Consider the following 20,316-nt stretch of genomic DNA (forward strand, 5'->3'; position numbering starts at 1 on the left):
GTATTTTGGCTGAGGATTCAACCATTTTGTTGAAAATTCAAGTATTTGGTTAAAAATGAACTTTTTTTATTTATTTTTGTTTATAATAAAAATATAATATAATTTATTCATAAAAAATTAGTCAGTTTGGCTAGAAATTGGAACAGTTTGATAGGAAATTGAACTATTTGGTTAACAATTCAAGTGTATTATTAAAAATGAACTTTTTTGTTGAATCCTAATCTTTTTTGGTTAAAAATTCAACTATTTGCACTTTTTTCTACAAAATTTATAGTTCAGGTTTAAAAATTTAACTTTTTCTGTTAAACATTGGTCCCTTTAGCTTGAAATTTGAACACTTTGGAAGAAAATTTAACTGTTTGATTAAAGATACATTTTTTTTTTTATTGAAACTCAAACTTTTTTGTTGAAAATTCAACTTTTTTTGCTGATTATGACCTTCTTAAAAAAAGATCTATATTATGGATACAAGTATAACTGTTTTGTAAAAACTTAGCCTTTCTAGCTTTAAATAAGAACACTGGGAGAAAATTGAACTTTTTTATTGAAAATAAATTTTGTTGTTGAAAATTAAAGAAATGTTTGATTTTATTTGATTTTTTCGTCTCTAAAAGTTATATTTTAAAATACAACTTTTTTCTACATAATTATTTGTTTCCCCTTAAAATTTCAACAGTTTGAGAGAAAAATGAACTGTTTTATAAAAAGTTCGTCTGTTTGGCTAGAAATTTGAACAATTTGATAGAAAATTCTACTCTTTGGTTAAAAATGAAAAAAAAAGATATTTCAGGTTGAATTCGAATGTTTTAGATTTCAAATTAAAATCTTTTTTGGTTAAACTACTTTGTAAAAAGTTTATTTTTTTCATCTAGGCTCACAATTTTAGTTTAAAATGAAGCTATTTTGTTGTAAAATAACTTTTTTATTGAAAATTTGTATTTTCGGGCTGAATATATTCCAGTCTTTGGTTGAAAATTCGTCTTTTTGGCTTGAAAATGCAACTGTTTCATGAAAAAATTAGTAAAAAGTAGAAATTCCCGCCTACAAATTTAAAAGGCGCGGTCGTGTGACGAATTATCGAACACGTTGGCCAACCAAGGAGTGGCGTGAAGTTGTCTTAATCGAAAAGGATAGAGAAAGGGAGTGACGTATGGTATGGTCATCGTATGGTGACGAAGTTGATGTTCATGTCGTTCGACAGTTCTTACGACAGCTTTGACTCCGATTAACGTTAGATCTTCGATGAAAGTGTGACGTGAAATATCGTGAAGTATCGTGCTGAAATAATGACTAAAGGTTTGGCGATAATGAATAAAGGTTGAAAGAGGGCTCGTATGAAAATGGAATATCAACCGACGCCTAGTCCCGCTCGAGTTTTGACAGGTGAGAGTTGAGTGTGAGTGCGTGATGTTGTCCTGGATGTCAAAACGTCATTAATTCAAACAAATTCCTCTCACCGCTCGCCCACGTATCTGAAAAAAATACTTACACTTTCGTTCTCCGTTATAGTCGGGCAAAAAAATTGGACTTTTCGGGGAAAATATCGACTGCTGTGCGCCAGTCGTTTGACGAACGTACTTGTTATTTACGCTTCCCCAATTTTGATTTTTCACTTTCACTCACAATTTGGCTGACAATTCTAACGCGGTATCGATTTTCAAAGCTATAACTCCTTCACGATCGTTTCAGTATGCAAATCGGAGCAAAGATCGAGAAAGGTTATGTAAATAAAGGGCGTTTGAGCAGTTTCTTTGCCTTATTATTCTACTAATATTTGATCTGCTCGACTCTTTTTGGTAATGATTTTGATAAGTTTTTAGTTTTAAGTAACTTATTACTGAAGGTTTTGATTTTTGTTTTAGGAATGTAAGCGTAATTGAGTACTTTTGATCTGTTTTGGTTAATTTCAGTTTTAAACATTATATTATTAGTTAAATAAAGCAACCGCGACTCCACCCGGGAGTTTCGACGGTCTTTTTCCAAATTCTAAAGAATATTTGTATTGACGCTTCCTCTGTGCGGTAGCGATAGGTAATGATTCTGAAGACCCATATCCTAGTCTCTCGGATTACCACGATTACGAGCCAAATTTGGAATTTGATGACACCGAACTACAAGCCACTTCTGCCAATGGTAAAGAACTCATTCATATTCATTATTCTACTGAATAAATGGATCGATAAAAAGATCATGCTTTCGAGCACCAAAAATCTTTTTTTTTTGTCTTTTTTTCTCCTTGGTGCCGTCAAATTTTTTTGCTAGAAGAAGAGATTGATGTGGTTGAAGTTCTGAGCGTTCAAATTTGACTGGTGGCAGGGCTAAAATATTGATTTATTTATACAGAGTGTTCAGCGATCTTGAAAACCTGGAATTTTTTTAAACCTTGAAAACCCGAAAATCTCCTTAAATTTCTCACTAGAACCTTGAATTTTTGTTTTGCTTTTTAAATAGTTTTCAAGGGTTTGATGACTCGGTTTTTGAATATACACCAAAGTTCAAAAGGTTACAAAATAATTCTAAAGATTTTACGATATTTCAAATTATTTAAAAGCTTTTATAATATTTAAAAGGATTTTGAACATTTAACAGAGATTTCAAAGACTTAAAAAGGATTCAAAGATTTGAAAAAAGGACATGATTTCATAATGATTTTAAATGTTTCACAAAAATTTTTAAACTTTCAACAAATTAAAATTTTCAAAGATTTTAAAGGATTTCGAAAGGTTTTAAAAGAATTCATAAGGATTTCAGAAGATTTCAAGAATTTCCAAGATTTCAAAAAGGGTACATTACACCAAATTTCAAATATTTTAAGCAATTTCAAAGATTTTAAAGATTTATAATGAAAACAAAAAATTTCACAACGAATTCATAAGGATTTTAGAAGATTTCAAGAATTTCCAAGATTTCAAAAAGGGTATATTACACCAAATTTCAAAACATTTCAAAAGGGTTCAATAAATTTGAGAAGATTTCAAACGAACACAAAATATTTCACAAAAAAATATTAAAGAAATATTTCACAATTATTTTAAGAATTTCACAGATTTCAAAATGTTAAAAGATATCAAAAAGGGTACAGTGCACCAACTTTCAAAGATTTAAAAAAATGTAAACGACTTGAAATTTGTTTAAGACATTTCAAAAGATTTCAAAGATTTTTAACCTTTCAGAAAGTTTTAATAAGAGTATAGTAAATCGGATTTCTAAGATTTCAGAACGTTTCAAAGATGTGCAATGATTTCTAATGAATAGAAAAAGATTTGATAAATGTGTGAAAGATTTCATCAAAATTTCATAGAGTTGCCAAAAGAATACAAGAATTTTAAATATTTCAAATCATTTAAAAGCTTTTAAATAACTTCAAAGTTGTTGGAATATTTTTAAAGATTTGAATGATTTCGAACAAATACAAAAGATTTCAAGAATTGCAAAGAATTCAAAATAAAATTATAAAATTTCGACTCCAAAATACAAAAAAATTCCATAAGATTTTAAACGAGTTCACATTTTTATTAGATAATTTCAAGATATTTGATCAAGTTTAAATATTCCAGAAATTTCAAGTAAATACAAAAGATATAGGAAAAGTTTCACAAGTATTTCAGAATTTATAAGGATTTCAAAATATTTCAAGGATTAAAAAAATGTAAAAAGATATGAAAGATTTCAGAACTTTTCTAAGGTTTTAAACAATTTCAAAAGCTTTCAATAATTTTGAAAAGATTTCAAATGATTTGTATGATTACACACGAACACAACAGTTTTTCACAAAAAAAGATTAACGAAAGATTTCATAAAAATTTCAAAAGATTTTAGGGATTTCAAAGATCTTACAAAAAATTTTAAGATTTCAAAAATTTACGAAGAAAGTTTTGAATTCTGAAATTTCACAGAAATTCCAAGATTTTACAAAGATTTTAAATACTTCAAAAAATTTCAACGAAATCACAACGGTTTCAAAATTTCACAAAGGTTTTAAAATTTCAAGGATCTCAAAGATTTAGAAATATTCACAACAATTTCACAAAGACGAATTATGTACGCAAAAACTTAAAACTGGTCAGGGATAGTCGGGAAATATCAGGGACATCCGACTTTTTTTGGATACAAAAATTGAACTGTATTCTGACAAATTCGTCTCTTTAATTTAAAAAATTCAACTACTTGATTGAAAATTGATCTATTTTGTTTAAAATTCGTATATTTTGTTCAAAATTTAACTTTTCTGATTGAAAGTTCAAGGACTTGAAAATTCAACTGTTTTTTCGAATACTTAATTATGTCCTAGAAAAATCAACTATTCTGATCAAGTTTATTGTCGTCGAAATTTTGTTTGATAGAAAATTGTATTTGTTAAAATTCATTCATCTTTGAATTTTGAAGGTTCAACTACTTACTTAAAAACTAAACTGTTTTATTGAAAACTGAATTATTTTCTTGAAAATTCGACTATTCTGTGAATCTGTGAATTCTGTGAAGAATGAAATTTTGTATTGTCGAAAATGTATCTTTTTTGTCAACTGTATTCCGGAAAATGTGTCTTTATTTAAAAAATTGAATTTGATTAAAAATTGGTGTATTTTGCTTGAAAGTTCAGTTATTTTGTTGAAAATGAATCTTTTTAATTGGAAATGCAACGTTTCTGATCGAAAATTCATCGTTTTATATTAAAAGTGCAACTAATTGCTTACAAATTAAATTATTTTATTGAGAATCCAAATATTTGGTTGAAAAGCGACTTTTTTGGTCGAAAATTCATAGTTTTTGGGTAGAAAATTCAACTGAATTCTGAAAAATTCGTGTTTTGATGAAAAATGATATATTTTGTTCAAAATTCGTATCTTTTGCTTGAAAGTTCAATCGTTTGGTTGAAAATGAAACTTTGGGGAAAATTTAACTTTTCTTATTGGAAATTCATCTTTGTTTATTAAAAGTGCAACTACTTGCTTGAAAACAAAATCATTTTCTTAAAAATTCAACTATTTGGTTGAAAAGCAATTTTTTTTGGTCGAAAATTATATTTTTTTGTCGAACGTTCATCTTTTTTGAATGAAAAATTCATCATTCATATTTGAAGTTCTACTATTTGCTTAAAAATTCAATTATTTTGTTGAAAACTTAATTAGTTTCTTGAAAATTCAACTATTTTGTTAAAAAATCATTTTGACTTGAAAATTCAACTAATCGTTAACATTAAATTTTTTGGTTGAACATTGATAATTTCAGTTAAAAATTAACTTCCTTATCTGAAAATATGATAATTCTATTTTTATGGAAAATAATAATAATAATTATTATTATTATTTTGATAAAAATATAATCTTCTTGGCTACAAATTCATGTGTTTAGCTCTAGAATTTATTGAGTTAAAAATTCATATTATTTTGTTGGAATTACTTTTTTTGGTCGAGACTTCATCTTTTGGTTTGAAAATTCAACTATTTGAAAATTCATTTTTTTTTAGTTGAAAATTTATCTGCTTTGCAGGAAATTCATTTTTTTTTGTTGGAAAATTCAACATTTTGTATAATGTTTTTGTCATTTATTGAATGAAAAATCTTTCTTCTTTGAAAATTGAACTCTCGTTGAAAGTTAATTATTTTGGTTTGAAAATTATTCTGTTATACTTGAGGATTCACCTAATTTGTTAAAAAATCGTATTTATTTGACTTAATTCAACTGTTTTTGATTTGAAATTAAATTATTTTTCGGCGAAAGTATTAAGTATTACACTGATCGTTAAGATTCAATTTTTTCTATGGAATATTTATCACTATGGTGGAAAATTTAACTGTTTTGATGAAAATTCCTTTTTCTTGATTGATAACTAATTGTTTTAACTGAAAGTTTAATTATGACATTTTTTGTTAAAATCTATCTTTTTGAGTTGAACACTCAATTATTTGGTTGAAAATTCATGTATTTTATGTATGTCTTACGTAATTTGTGGTTTATCTCTTATCAAATTCTGTGTGAATGTTGTCATTAAGTTTTCAATACATAGTTATATAAGCATTTTTTGCTTATATGAGTACAATTTTTTTAGGTCTTACTGTCTTCATTAAATTAAAGAATAAACATGAAATTACTGTAAAGTTCGTTTATTAATATTCTGACGTTTCGGCTGTCACTGCGTGCCTTTTTCAGAGAATCTAAATAAAATATAAATAACGATCGTTTTATTATATGTCAAAATTAAAACAAATTCTCAGTATTAAGAAGCAAAATTTCTTTCTCCGATCGATCCAAATAGTGAACTTAATATGAACATTTGTTCAATTTTTTTCGGTCTTACGATCAAGTTTGAAATAAAAAGACAAGGAATAATTGATTAAATTAATTAGATTACCTGCTTGTCTGTCGTTTGACTATCGTTGGTTCGCTCAAATATTTTAAAATGTAACCTTAATTATTGGGAGCCTCTTTTAATTTTTTGAGATTTTCCCAATTAAAACATTATGTGTTTCGGAAATTGATATCAAGCCATCTCATTTTTTTTTGCATCGAACCACAATTTTTCATGTTTTAAAAATGGTATATAAGGTATAATTTTTCATGAGGATGAGCGACAGATTGAGGTCGAAAGTCGCAAAATGTGAAAGAATTTTTATATTTTGATTAAATTATTGACTCGGATTATTCCTTGTTTTTTTATTTCAAACTTGATGGTAAGACCGAAAAAAATTGAACAAATGTTCATATTAAGTTTCTTATATGTAATTGCAAATTTGTTTTAAACAAAAAGTAAAAGAAATAACAATACCTGTGCCTTATTTTCACGTAAAAAACAAGAATATTCAAAATATACAAAATTCAAAATATATTCATTATATATTCGTATTCATATATTATAATATATTTAAAATATACAAAAACGTATCATATAAAAGCTTCATAAAAATTGAAGAGGCTTTTTTTTGAGTATCTACATCTCAATTGATGGAAAAACAGAATCTTGATAATTTTTTCGGACAACTACAAAAATGCGTCATTTAAAGGAACTGAAAATGAGGAAAGCACGCCAAAGTAACTGTAATTTTAACTTGGTTTTGTTTATTTCATAATACTTTAATATATTTTGTTGACATTCATCATTTCTGCCTGTAAGTTAATCGAAATATTGTGATATTTTTTTATAAAAATTGATTCTATTATGCGTCTTTTATATGTATTTTTTCTCTAGCAAGAATTTTAAAATGGTTAAAATCAAAATAATGGTTCAAGTTCCAACAATCTTACTCATATTTAAATTGAGGGTCGAAGAAAGGGTTGATTTGATTCTTATAAAATCTATTTATTAATTTTTTGTTTCTATTAACATTATTGTTTTCATATCTGCAAGAAAAATTTATAATGGTCAGAAAAAATGAAAAATTGGTCAGGGAATTTCAAAAAGATATAATAAATATAAATAATAGATTTAAAAAGAAACTTGTGAAATGAATTGTTTAAAACTGTAGTTAGAAAATAGATCAAATAGATTCGGAAAAAATATTTCGTTCATTTGAACGTTCAGAACTGCAGGTACGCAATTCAAAGAATTGTTGTTTCTATTTAATAAATTGTTATATTTAACAAATATTATTTTTACTGATTATTGATTCGTAAGCAATATCAGTATTTACCAAAATATGAGAATAAGGATCTAAAAGTAGATCTTTTTCTCCAAAAAGGTAAAAAAAGAGTGACCCAAAATTTCGCCTCTTTTCTCGACCTCATGAATTTGATGCCCAAAAAAGTCCAATGTTCCTGTACTTTTTTTTTGCTGATTCAGAATTATAGAAAATGTTGGCATCATCAATTTGTTTGTTATATATAGCTATTTTTTAACATCTATTAGATTTTACCCAAAAATAATGTACATTTGTTTTAAAAGTTTTTAATTATTTAGAGGCCAATAGTTCTGAAAGGTAAAAGATATTTTCTTAAATAACTAATAATACTCATTTACATTATTTGTTTGCTCAGAAAATTACAAAAACTATGAAAAAATTTGTTCGAGAAATGATACTGATAGTATTTTGTGAGATATCGAACACAATGTCAATTACTAAGGTTCATTCGTCATGTGGCCGAAATAAAACCTATGCTCACTTTCATATTTCCTCTACTTTAAAGTATCATCATGACCTTTTGTTTAAACTAATTTGGAAGCAAATTTACGAGGTCGAGAAAAGAGGCGAAAAAATACGTTTTTTTTGGGTCAGTCTTTAATTTGCTTTTAATTGTTTATTGTTTATTGCATACAACAGCCGCAAAGCTTCTTTTGGAAGAAAATTTGGATTTGAGTGCAAGTGGAGTTGGTACAGGCCTCGACTACTTAGAGAGTCCAGTAAGTGATGGTACGATCGAGGAAAACTTCGAGGAAGCTTTAGTAGATGCCCCTGTTATAGAGACTGGCAAGTGACCTTTAATGTCTTTATATTAAATTTTAAATGTCACTGAAGGGCAAAGAATATTGGCTTCGGTCCCAATAATCTATTACAGCAAAAAGCACAACTATCTTTTTAGCTCGTTAAAAATTACAATACGTGAAAATCAAGGAATAAAAAGTAGAAATTTGAGTCATAAGCAAGACCTTGATACTTTGTCGATAAAGTGTTGTCGGATGCAATTAGCAGACTTCGCACTGTTTCCTTTATTCTCCTCTTTTCCCCCGTTTTCAAGAATTCTTATTTTCCTCGGTTTCTCGCTTAAATGCGAACTCAATTAACAGAACCCAATAATTGATTTCTTTGGTTAGGAATGCAAATTTTTGATTGAACATTAATCTGGTTTGGTTCAGGATCTGGTTGAAAATTCGACTGATTAAAAAAAAAAAAAAAAAAGAATCTTTTTATAGAAAACTTATGTTTTTGATTTGAACTTTCAACGATTTTAGTTGATGATTTAAATAATTTGTTGAATATTTAACTGTTTTGTTAAAAAATCCACAATCTCGATGAAAATTATACTTTTTGGTTGAAAATCAACTTTTTGCTTCGAAATTTATATTTGAGGGTGAAGAATTTAACAGTTTGGTAGAAAATTCAATTTTTAGGCAAAAAATGAAAGTAGTTGTGTTGAAAATTCAACTGCTTTCTGTCGATAATTGATCTTTTTGGCTTAAAACGCTTATCTAAAATTTGTTTGGTGTTTGATTAAAAATGAAATTTTTTGTTGAATATTTAACATTTTTATTGTAAAATTGCTATTTTGGTTTGAAGGTTTAACTATTTGGTTGAAAATGAACTTTTTATTGAAAATTTATATTTTTGATTTGAAAATTTGGATGTATTCTTTACAAAATTGGTATTTTCAAAATTGAAAAATCAACTATTTTGTCCAAAAAAATTTCCTTTGGTCGAAAATTCAACTGTTTTATTGAATATTTGTCTTTTAAGATAGAAAATTTCTTCTTTTGGATTAAAAATTCATGTTTTGATAGAAAATTCCTTTTTTGTTAAAAGTTAATTTTTTAAAAATGAGAAGCCTACTATTGTATTTTTTGTTCAGACTTCATCTCTTCTGGTTGAAAATTTAATTATTTTGTTAAGAATTCAACTATTTTGTTGAAAATTAAATTGTTTTGTAGGAAATTCGTCTTATTACCTTGAGCATTTCACGATTTGGTTAAATTTTTTTTCTTGAGTGAAAATCTTTTTCAATTGAAAATTTTTCTGTTAATTTTTAAAATTGATCTCTTTGGTTAAGACTGCAAATTTTTTATTAAAAATTAATGTTTTCGTTCAGGATCCAACTATTTTGTCGACCATTCGTCTTTTTTATTGAATGGCATTGTTTTTTTGTTATTTGTTGTTGTTTTTTTTTGCTTAAAATATCAATCTCTTTTGGTTGAAGTATCAATTATTACGTTTTTCGTTCCCAAAATTCTTAATTTTTTGTTGAAAATTCAACTACCTCGTTTAAAGTTGAACTGCTTACTTAAAAATTAAAAATAAATAAATAAAAATAAATAAAAAAACTTAACAGTTTTGTTGAAAATGTGTTGTTATTGTCTTTAAAAATGTATTTTTTTGTAGAAAACTTATGTTTTTGGTTTGAAATTTCAACGCTTTTGGTTGAGGATATAACTATTTTTATGGAAATCTTTTTTGTTGAAAAGTCTATTATTTATATTTTTTGCTCAGAATTAATATCTTTTGGTTAGAAATTCTATTATTTGTTTCAAAATTCAACTATTTTATTGTATATTTATCTTCTAAGATAGAAAATTTGTCCTTTAGGATTGAAAATTCATCTTTTGGTAGAAAAGTCATTTTTTGTTGTTGAAAGTTAATGATTTTAAATTGAAAAATCCACTATTGTATTTTTGATTCAGAATTCATTTCTTTTGGTTGAAAATTTTGTTGTTTTGTTAAGAATTCAACTATTTTGTTGAAATTTCAAATTCTTTTTTTTTCCTGGCTGAAAATATTTTTTAGTTGAAAATTTGTATTTTAAGTTTTAAAATTGATTTCTTTGGTTAAGAATGCAAATTTTGGATTGAAAATTAATCTGTTTTGGATCAGGATTCAACTTTTTTGTCGGCATCAAGTATTACGTTTTTCATTCACAAAATTCATAATTTTTTGTTGAAAATTCAACGAACCTCTTTATTTTTTTAGTTCATAATTTAACTGTTTTGTTGAAAATATGTTGTTATTCTTGTTGAAAATAAATTTTTTTGTAAAAATCTCTCTTTTTGTGGCTTGCAATTTAAACTGTTTGGTAAAAATTCAACTATTTAGTTGAAAATTCGACTGATTGATAAAAACTGAAATTTTTATAGAAATTTTGGTCAAGGATTTCATTATTTTGTTAAAAATTTCACAATTTCCACTGTTTCTATAGATTATTTATCTTTTTGGCTTAAAACTTTTATCTAAAATCTGTTTTGTGTGTCGCATTCAACTATTTTGTTGAAAATTAAACTGTTTGATTAAAAATCAAGTTTTTTGTTGAAAATTAAATTTTTTGTTACAAAATTGCTATTTTGTTTTGAAGGTTTAACTATTTATTTGAAAATGAACTTTTTTTTATTGAAAATTCATATTTTTGGTTTGAAAATTTGTATATTTGTTTTGTACAAAATTGGTATTTTCGAATTGAAAAAACAACTATTTTGTCCAAAAAAATTTCCTTTGGTCGAAAATTCAACGGTTTTATTGAATATTTGTCTTTTTAGATAGAAAATTTCTTCTTTTGGATTAAAAATTCATGTTTTGTTATAAAAGTCTTTTTTTGTTGAAAGTTAATCTTTTTATAAATGAGAAGCCTACTATTGTATTTTTTGTTCAGGATTCCACTCTTCTGGTTGATAATTTTATTATTTTGCTGAGAATTTAACAATTTTGTTAAAAAGTCATATTTTTAGTTGAGAATTCAAATATTTGGTTGAAAATTAACTTTTTTACTGACAATGCAATTTTTTGGTAGAAATTTCGTCTTTTGGCTTCACAATTTCATGATTTGGTAGAATTTATTTTTTCTTGACTGAAAAATCTTTTTGAGTGCCAAATTTGTCTTTTTAGTTTAAAAATCAATCTGTATGATTAAAAATGAAATTTTATTGTTAAAGATTATTCTGTTTTGATTCAGTAATTAATTGTTTGATTAAAGATAAAGTTTTATGTTCAAAATTTAACTGTTTTGTTAAAAAAAATCTTGTTTTTGTTTGAAATTCTAACGATTTGGTTGGAAATTAACTTTTTTAATTGAAATGTTATATTTTTTGTTTCAAAATAGAATTGTTTTGTACAAAATTGGTATTTTCGGCTTAAAGATTCAACAATTTGGTCCGTTTTTTTTTCTTTATTGTTTAAAAATTCAAATATTGTTGAAAATGTATCGTTTTAGTTTGAATATTCATTTTTTTAGGTTGAAAATTGAACTATTTGATTAACAATTCAACATTTTTATTGAAAATTGGTCTCTGTTGCCTGAAAATTGAACTACTTGATTGTTAATAAAACAGTTCGTTTGAAAAAGATTTTTTTGAATAGGAAAATCTAAAATTGTTTAACTTATTAGGTTAAAAATTTATATCTGGATATAGAAAATTTATCTTTTTTGGTTGAAAATTCAGTTATTTTGTTGAAAATTTAACAATTAGATTAAAAGTGAAATTTTTTTATTCAACATTCAACTGTTTTCTTAAAAAGTAGTTTTTTATTGCAGGTTTAACGGTTTAGTTGAAAATGAACTTTTTGATTGAAACTATATATTTTTGGTTTGAAAATATAATTATTTTGTACAAAATTCAAGTATTTTTGAATATTCGTATTTTTAATTTGAACATTCATCTTTCTAGGTTGAAATTTTTCACTACTTGATTGAAAATTCAACGTTTTTATTAAAAATTGATCTCTACTTGGTTGACAATCAATTTTTCTTGGTTGAAATTGAAGTTTTTTGTTAATGTTCGACTTTTTAGTTTGAAAATTCCACTATTTTATTGAAAATTTAACTTCGATTAAAATCGAAGTTTTTTTTGAATATTTAACTGTTTTTTTTTAAATAATTTTTTTTATTGAAGGTTTAACGATTTAGTTGAAAATGAACTTTTTTATTTAAAATATATATTTCTAGTTTAAAATATAATTGTTTGGTACAAAATTCAAATATTGTTGAAAATTCGTCTTTTTAGTTTTAACATTCATCTTTATAGGTTGAAAATTTCATTAAATTTGATTAAAAAATTAAAATTTGATTAAAAATTCAACGTTTTTATTAAAAATTGATCACTACTTGGTTGACAATTATTCTTTCTTGGTTGAAATTGAACTTTTTTGTTAATTTCGACTTTTTAGGTTGAAAATTCTTTTCGTGGTATAGAAAATTAATCTATTTGGTTAATAATTCAGCTATTTTGTTGAAATTGCAATATACGTTGACTTAAAACATTAGGAATATAAAACTACATTAATTTTATTTAAAATAATTTATTCTCCTACCATTCCCCTACTTTCTTTATAAAATAACCCTATTTCCCCCGTTTTGAAAGTAATTTGAACTGTGAAGTCTGCATGAGTCATTTTCAAAGCTTCACGTGAACTTTATTCTAAATTCTGCTATTTTTTGAAATTACATTTTAAAATAAATATATTTTTTTAATTTCTATAGCTGCTGATCTCGCCGCTCTCGACGAAGAGCTTGCAGACGAGGAAGATTACTTAGATATTTCAAGATACGGAATTGTCGAGGTCGTTGGTGACGATAGTGCCGGGCGAAAAGTAATTGTAGTATCTGCATGTAAATTACCTCCTGTCAGCAAAGAAGCTTTTAATCACGCAAAACTTCTCAGGTGCGTAAAACAAAATGTCAATCAAAATTTTTAAAATTAAGTTACGAAAAAATCAAAATTTGAATTCTTCTTTAACGCCCAACATTCAAATTTTAATACGAAATTCTCAGAAATTAAAGAAACCAAGAATTTAACGTTCACATTTGGACAACACACTCTTAAATGTCTCAGTTCAAATAAATAAATAAAAAAGAGGTAATAGAAAGAAGGCAACCTCCGCATTTTGTTTATTTTTTTCCTCTTTTTTTACTTTAAAAAAAATCAAAAAACATTTACAAGGAAAAATTCTATCATCGTTTGTGTTTTTTATTTTGTAAATTTCTAAGAATTTCCTAGTTAAAATGCCAATTGCCCTTAATTAATTCCCTTCGCCAATATAAATATAAGTTAGATCTTTAATTAAAATGTGGTCCAGATATGTAATGGAATTCAATTGTATTTTAGGTATTTAACACATACTTTGGACACATTCGTGGAGCAAGATTATAGTTTAGTTTATTTCCACCATGGCCTTACGTCGAAAAATAAACCACCCTTATCCTGGTTATGGCAAGCTTATAAGGCATTCGACAGGAAGTACAAGAAAAATTTGAAAGCCCTGTACTTAGTACATCCGACCAATTTCATCAGAATCGTCTGGCAGATCTTCAAACCTGCAATCAGGTAATTATTTCTTCTCAATTTTAGAGTTTCTACAAGACCTGGAAAACCTGAAAAAAGCATGGGATTTTGAAAAAATTACTTTACTTTTTTATTTGCATCTACTTTAAAGTCTTAATATTTATTTCAGTACTTCATGGATTTTTGTCAATAATAAAAATAATATGATTATAATTCCATAATTTTGTTTAAATTTTATAATATTAGTGAGATATGTTTAGAATTAAGTAATGCATTTTGGACTTCGAATAGTTTTTTTTACAGAAATCGATAATAAAAAATCTGAGATTTTCATAATTTTCCGTAGAATGACATCCACTTTGAGGGATTAATTTTTCATATGAAGGATTTTGGTTTAATTTTGTGTGGTATTGCCTAAATTCTATTTAATTTACACAATACATTCAAATTTTATACAATTATGCAAATATTGATAATATAGCTTTTCAAATTGCACACTTTCTACCTTTTTTAAAGAAATTTGTAATTTTCTTTAAAATACTTTCGAAAATTATTAAAATCTAAACATTTATGTTGTAGATTTTTCTAGTTTTTCATATGAAATTGTGTGTACAATTTTTCAATGTTCTAAAAACAAAATGCGAAAAACATCTAGTTTTTTTAGACTTACATTTTCGTAAAATTGCGTATAGAGGTGTAATTATTTATAAATCTTTTTAAAAATTCGTAAGTTTCTGAAAAAATTTTAATTGCGTGGTTATGACCTTTTCAACCAAATTATTTGAAAAAGAATTTTTTGCAAAAATAAATTAGTTTTATATCATATTGTTGAATTTTTAAGTTAAAAATACTAATTTCCTATAAAACATTTGAATTTTTAGCCTAAGAATATGAATATTCAAAAACAAAGTTAATTTGCAACCAATGACTTGAATTTTCAATAAAGTAGTTCCATTTTTCAGTTAAAAATATTATTTTTAACAAAAAGAATGGAATCTTTAACCAAAATAATAAAGTTTTAAGAAAAAAGTTAAGCTTTTAACCAAGGAGTTTGAATTTTCAACATAAAAAAATGAATTTGCAAAATTAGATGTAATAGTTGACACATGATCAAAAATATATTTTAATTTAAAATAAAAGACAGTTAGATTAACCTAAAAAAGAAAAATTTTCTGCAAAATACAACAGTTTTAATCCAAGTAATTAAATTTACCATCAAATTCTTGAATTTCCAACAAAAAAGTTCATTTTCAACCAAAAAAGATTAATTTATAACCAGGCAGTTGAATTTTTAACAAAAAAAGATTAAATTTATACAGAATAAGATGTATTTTATACCCGAGAAGATGAATGTTTACTAAAATAGTTGAATTTTTAATGAAATACAAATTTTTTAGTCAAGAAAAAAATGAAGTAGCAATCAAATTATTGAATTTTCAAGCCAAAAAGGACTCTTTAATCAAATTGTTCAATTTTGAACCAAATAATTTGATTTTGAACCTAATAATCAATTTTTTGAACCAAAAAAGATGAGTTCTTTGACAACAATTTAATAGTGGACTTTTTAACTGAAAAAGATGAACTTTGAACCAAAAATATTTTGATTTTCTTATTTGGTTCGAAAATTTAGTTCGCATTTAAGTGGAAAATTGCGAAAAGAGGGGAAAAACTTGAAACCTGCGATAAATAAATATGAATTTTGAATATTAAAAGATAACATTTTAAATAAATCTGGAAGTTAATTTTTAATAGCTGAAAAATTTAATTACACTATTTTTTATCCTTAAAGTGAGGGATTCAACTATTTTTTGAAAATATTATATATTTTTTTAACTGAAAATTGAACTATTCAGTTGAAAATACAAAATTTTACATTTACAAAAGTAGCATCATAATAATTGGTTTTACTAGTATGGTTAGAAAATCTGTCTTAGGCATAGAAAATTCATCTTTTTAGTTTAAAATTCAGCTATTTTGTTGAAAATTCCACTATTTTGTTAAAAAAACATCGTGTTTTTGGTTTAACATTTTTATTGAAAATGCAATTTTTAAATGAAAAAATATTTTTTTAACATATAATTGGTTTGTACAAAATTCAAATATTGTTGAAAATTCGTCTTTTTAGTTGTAAAATTCATCTTTGCAGACTGCAAACTTTTACTATTTGATAAACAATTAAACTTTTTTTATTAAAAATTTGTTTCTATTTGGTTGAAATTGAATATTTTGTTAATATTTGCCTTTTTGGGTTAACTGAAAATTTTACAATATAATTTTTGGTTGAAAATTTATCTGGCTTAGTTAAAAGTTCAATATTTTGTTAAAAATTCATGTGTTTCGTTGAAAATTCTTTCTTTTTGGTAGAAAAATAATATTCTGAGTTGACAATGAATCTTTTTGCTTGAAAATTCGATAGTTTCGTTGAAATTTTTTTCTCTTGACTGAAAAAATATTTTTTACTTGAAAATTCATCTCTTGTTGAAAATTTATCGTTTTTGGTTGAAATTTTAACTATTATTATTTATTACGAGACTTTCTTTTTTCTTAATTTAAAAATAATTTTTTTATTGGGTTAAAATATCAACGATATGTTGTTGAGAATTCGTCCTTTTTATTGGCAATTCAACTACTTGGTTGAAAGTTAAACTTTTTTCTTGAAAATTATTTTTTTTTTTTGGATTGAAGATTTATAATTTTAATTGAAAATTCATCTCTTTGGTTGGGAATTGAAATATTTTATTGAATTTTTGTATTAAAAATTACATTTTTTTAATCGTAAATTTAAATATTCTAGTTGAAAATTCAACTATATTGATGAAAATTCTTGTTTTTTAATTAATTTTTCAACTAATACAGTTGTATATTGTAACTGAAAGTTTAACTAATCTTTTTTGGTTCAAAGTTCTTGTATTTTTTTGAAAATTCATGTCTTTGGTTGTAAATTGAACTATTTGGTTAAAAATTTCGTTGTTTTTTCTTAAAAATTAATTTTTCAGCTGCAAATTTAATTAATCTAATTGATTATTCCATGATTTTAGTTTATAATTTAACCCTTTAGTTTAATTTTAGTTTTTCTAACTGAAAATTGAACTAATCATTTTTTGGTTGAAAAGTAATCTTTTTTGGTTAAAATTTAAAGTATTTTGTTGAAAATGTATTTTTTGGTTGAAGAATTATCATTTTAATGGGAAATGCATCTCTTTCATTAAAAATCGAACTATGTTGTTCAAACTTCGTTCTTTTTAAATACTATTTGGTAAAAAAAATCATCTATATTGTTGAAAATGCAATATTTTCACGAGATTAATTTTACAAAAAAGAATGTATTTCCCTATTTTCGTTTTAAAAAACTCCTTATTTCCTCTGTTGTTTGCACGATGTATGGGCCAACTGGAAAATATCTTTAATTCCAAATTTGAATTTTTAGACTTTAGGGAAAAATTCAAGAAAAAATAATTATGTTTTTGGCATTATTTATTTAATTATTTGATGGTGATAGTATATTCAAGAATATCTTGCAATATAATTTTTCAAATTATTATAAATTAAAGATATTAATTAAATCCCTCGAAACGTGTACCAGTAAGAAATTACTTATCTTTGAACAAACTTACTTTTACAAATGAAAAGAACAGTTCTTTAATTTTACATATATGAATAGATCTTTTTTTTTACATATTTAGATAATTAGATATTAACGACCTGTTAATAATGATTCTGATTCACACAGCGCCAAGTTCGGTCGAAAGATGATGTATGTGAATTATTTGGAAGAATTGGCACAGTACATCAATCTCGATCAACTTATCATTCCGTCTCAAGTCTTAGAGTAAGTTTCTCTTTTCTTCTGGAATAAAAATCTTGAAGTAATTAATTAGAAAGAGGCTAAATTAAAGAAAACAAATTTTTTTTGCTACAGACACGACGAGCAATTAATGATTAAAAACAGAAAGACTTTGCCTCCGAGTCCTGCTCCGAGTGGAATAGCACCGCCAGTTTGTACAACTCAATTCGGAGCGAGTCTTCAGTTTATCAAAGAAAACAACGGTGGCGACCCTATACCACCGATCGTACGGCAGTGTGTCGACTTTCTTAGAACTCCAGAAGGTAAAAATTATAATATATGGTTAAACATTAAGAAATTGATCATACCATGTCCCCGGAATATTATCAGGGTGTCTAATCGCCTGGGAAACTTGGAATTTCCAAGGAATTTTTCTATAACTGGAAAATCCTGGATGTTTCAGGGATTCTTTTTTTTTTTGAGACAGCGAATAAATTTAAAAAATTGTAATATGAAATTGAATAACAATACTTTAAATTTCCAATTGTAGCTTTATATTTATAGTTATTTATCATATATTTAACTATTTTGTTGAAAATTCGGGGTTTTGTTGTAAATTAATTTTTTAACTGAAAATTTAACTATTCTATTTTTGCTAAAAAATTTATCTTTTCTATTTGATAATTCAATGGTGTGGTCCAAAATTAATTTAGTTTGTTACAAATTCGTCCTTTTTTGGTAGAAAATTATTTTTGTTTGAAATTCAACTAATTGACTGAAAATGAAACTCTTGTTAAAAAAATTTTTTGTTTTGTTTCAAGGTTTATCATTTTAAACGAGCTATAATCTCTTTGAGTGAAAATTAAACAACATATTTTGATGAATATTCCACCGGTTTACTCGAAAATTCATATCTTTGGTTAAAAAGTTTACTGATAATTTAACAATTAAATTTTTGGTTGGTCTTACTGAAAATTTCTCTTTTGTTTCTCAATTTTTTTAATAAACTATTTCAGATGAAGATAAAAATTATTAGTTTTTACTGATAATTTAACTTAAATTTTTTGTTGAAAATTAGTTTTATTGAAAATTTCTCTTTTGTTTACGAATTTTTTTATAGACTATTTCAGGTGTAGATTTTTCATTTTAATTGAAAATTCATAACTTTGATTGAAAATTGAACTATTTTGTTGAAAATTTGTTGTTTTTTTTGCTGTTGGAAATTAATTTTTAAACTGAAAATTTAACAATTCTATTTTTGCTTCCAAATTTGTCTTTTTTACTTGAAAATTCAACGTATTAGTAAAAAATTTATTTTGTTACAAATTCTTTCTTTTTGGTAGAAAATTATTTTTGTTTGAAATTCAACTAATTGACTGAAAATGAAACCATGGTTTAAAAAATATTTTGTTTTGGTTGAAGGTTTATCATTTTAACCGAGGTTTCATTTCTTTTTAGTTAAAAATGATTTATTTTTCACTGATAATTTAACTATTTAATTTTTTGTTGAAAATTTTTATTTTTAGTGAAAAATGCAACTTTTTTGTTAAAAGTTAGCCTTATTGAAAATGTATATTTTGTTTATCAATTTTTTATATAAACTATTTCAGATGAAGATTAATCATTTTAATTGAAAATTCATAACTTTGATTGAAAATTGAACTATTTTTTTGAAAATAATTTTTTTTTGCTGTTGGAAATTAATTTGTTAACTGTAAATTTAACTATTCTTTTTTTGCTTAAAAACTTATCTTTTTTATTTGAAAATTCAACGGTATGGTCCAAATATAATTTATTTTGTTACAAAATCATCCTTTTTGGTACAAAAGTAATTATTTTTGTATGAAATTCAACTAATTTACTGAAAATCAAAAAACTCTTGTTTAAAAAATATTTTCGTTTGTTTCAAGGTTTATCATTTTAACCGATCTTTCATGTCTTTGGTTAAAAATTATTAATTTTTACTGATAATTTAACTATTACATTTTTGTTAAAAATTAGCCTTATTGAAAATTTCTCTTTTGTTTATCAATTTTTTTAATAAACTATTTGAGATGAAGATTGATCGTTATTTTTGGTTTGTAATCATTTTTTTAGGCAAGAAATAACCTAATCCAGTTCAATATTAAATCGTCTTTTTTTGTAGAAAATTAGTCTTATTAGTTGAAACTTGATCTTTTTGATTGAAAATTTAACTATTGTTTGATCAAAAATTAATTCATTTTGTTAGAAATTCGTCCTTTTCTTGTAGAAAATTAATTAGTATTACTTTTTTTAATTAACCACTTGGCTGAAAATGAAACTTTAGTTAAAAAAATGTTTGTTTCAAGTCTTATTGACAGAACCTTCGTCTCTGATTGAAAATTGAACTATTTTTATGGATATTTCATCAATTTAATATAAAATTCATCTCTTTGGTTCAAAATAATTTATTTTTCACTGATAATTGAACTATTACATTTTTTGTTAAAAATTTATCTTTTTCGTGGGAAATTTAATTTTTTTCTTGAGAATTAGACTTATTAACCCTTAAACGGCCAAAACGCCACTACCGGTACACTGCTTTTCAACGGCCAATAACTGAGACTATTCGACACTAGAAAAAATTGAGACACATATATTT

At 25.0% G+C, this 20,316-nt stretch overlaps 1 protein-coding gene across 1 annotated transcript in view; it reads left to right on the top strand.

Annotated features, from left to right (window-relative positions):
- The first annotated feature begins 1,164 nt into the window (after window positions 1-1,164).
- Window positions 1,165-20,316, top strand: part of LOC117177404 (rho GTPase-activating protein 1) — a 28,060-nt gene continuing 8,908 nt past the window's right edge. The window contains exons 1-7 of the mRNA XM_033368058.1: window positions 1,165-1,383; window positions 2,026-2,133; window positions 8,256-8,402; window positions 13,108-13,288; window positions 13,733-13,951; window positions 17,640-17,738; window positions 17,829-18,016. Of these exons, the coding sequence (XP_033223949.1) occupies window positions 1,335-1,383; window positions 2,026-2,133; window positions 8,256-8,402; window positions 13,108-13,288; window positions 13,733-13,951; window positions 17,640-17,738; window positions 17,829-18,016 (991 nt within the window). The 5' untranslated portion in view covers window positions 1,165-1,334. The remainder of the gene's footprint in view (window positions 1,384-2,025; window positions 2,134-8,255; window positions 8,403-13,107; window positions 13,289-13,732; window positions 13,952-17,639; window positions 17,739-17,828; window positions 18,017-20,316) is intronic.

The sequence above is a fragment of the Belonocnema kinseyi genome, chromosome 7 (genome assembly GCF_010883055.1).
Source record: "Belonocnema kinseyi isolate 2016_QV_RU_SX_M_011 chromosome 7, B_treatae_v1, whole genome shotgun sequence".
Lineage (NCBI taxonomy): Eukaryota > Metazoa > Arthropoda > Insecta > Hymenoptera > Cynipidae > Belonocnema > Belonocnema kinseyi.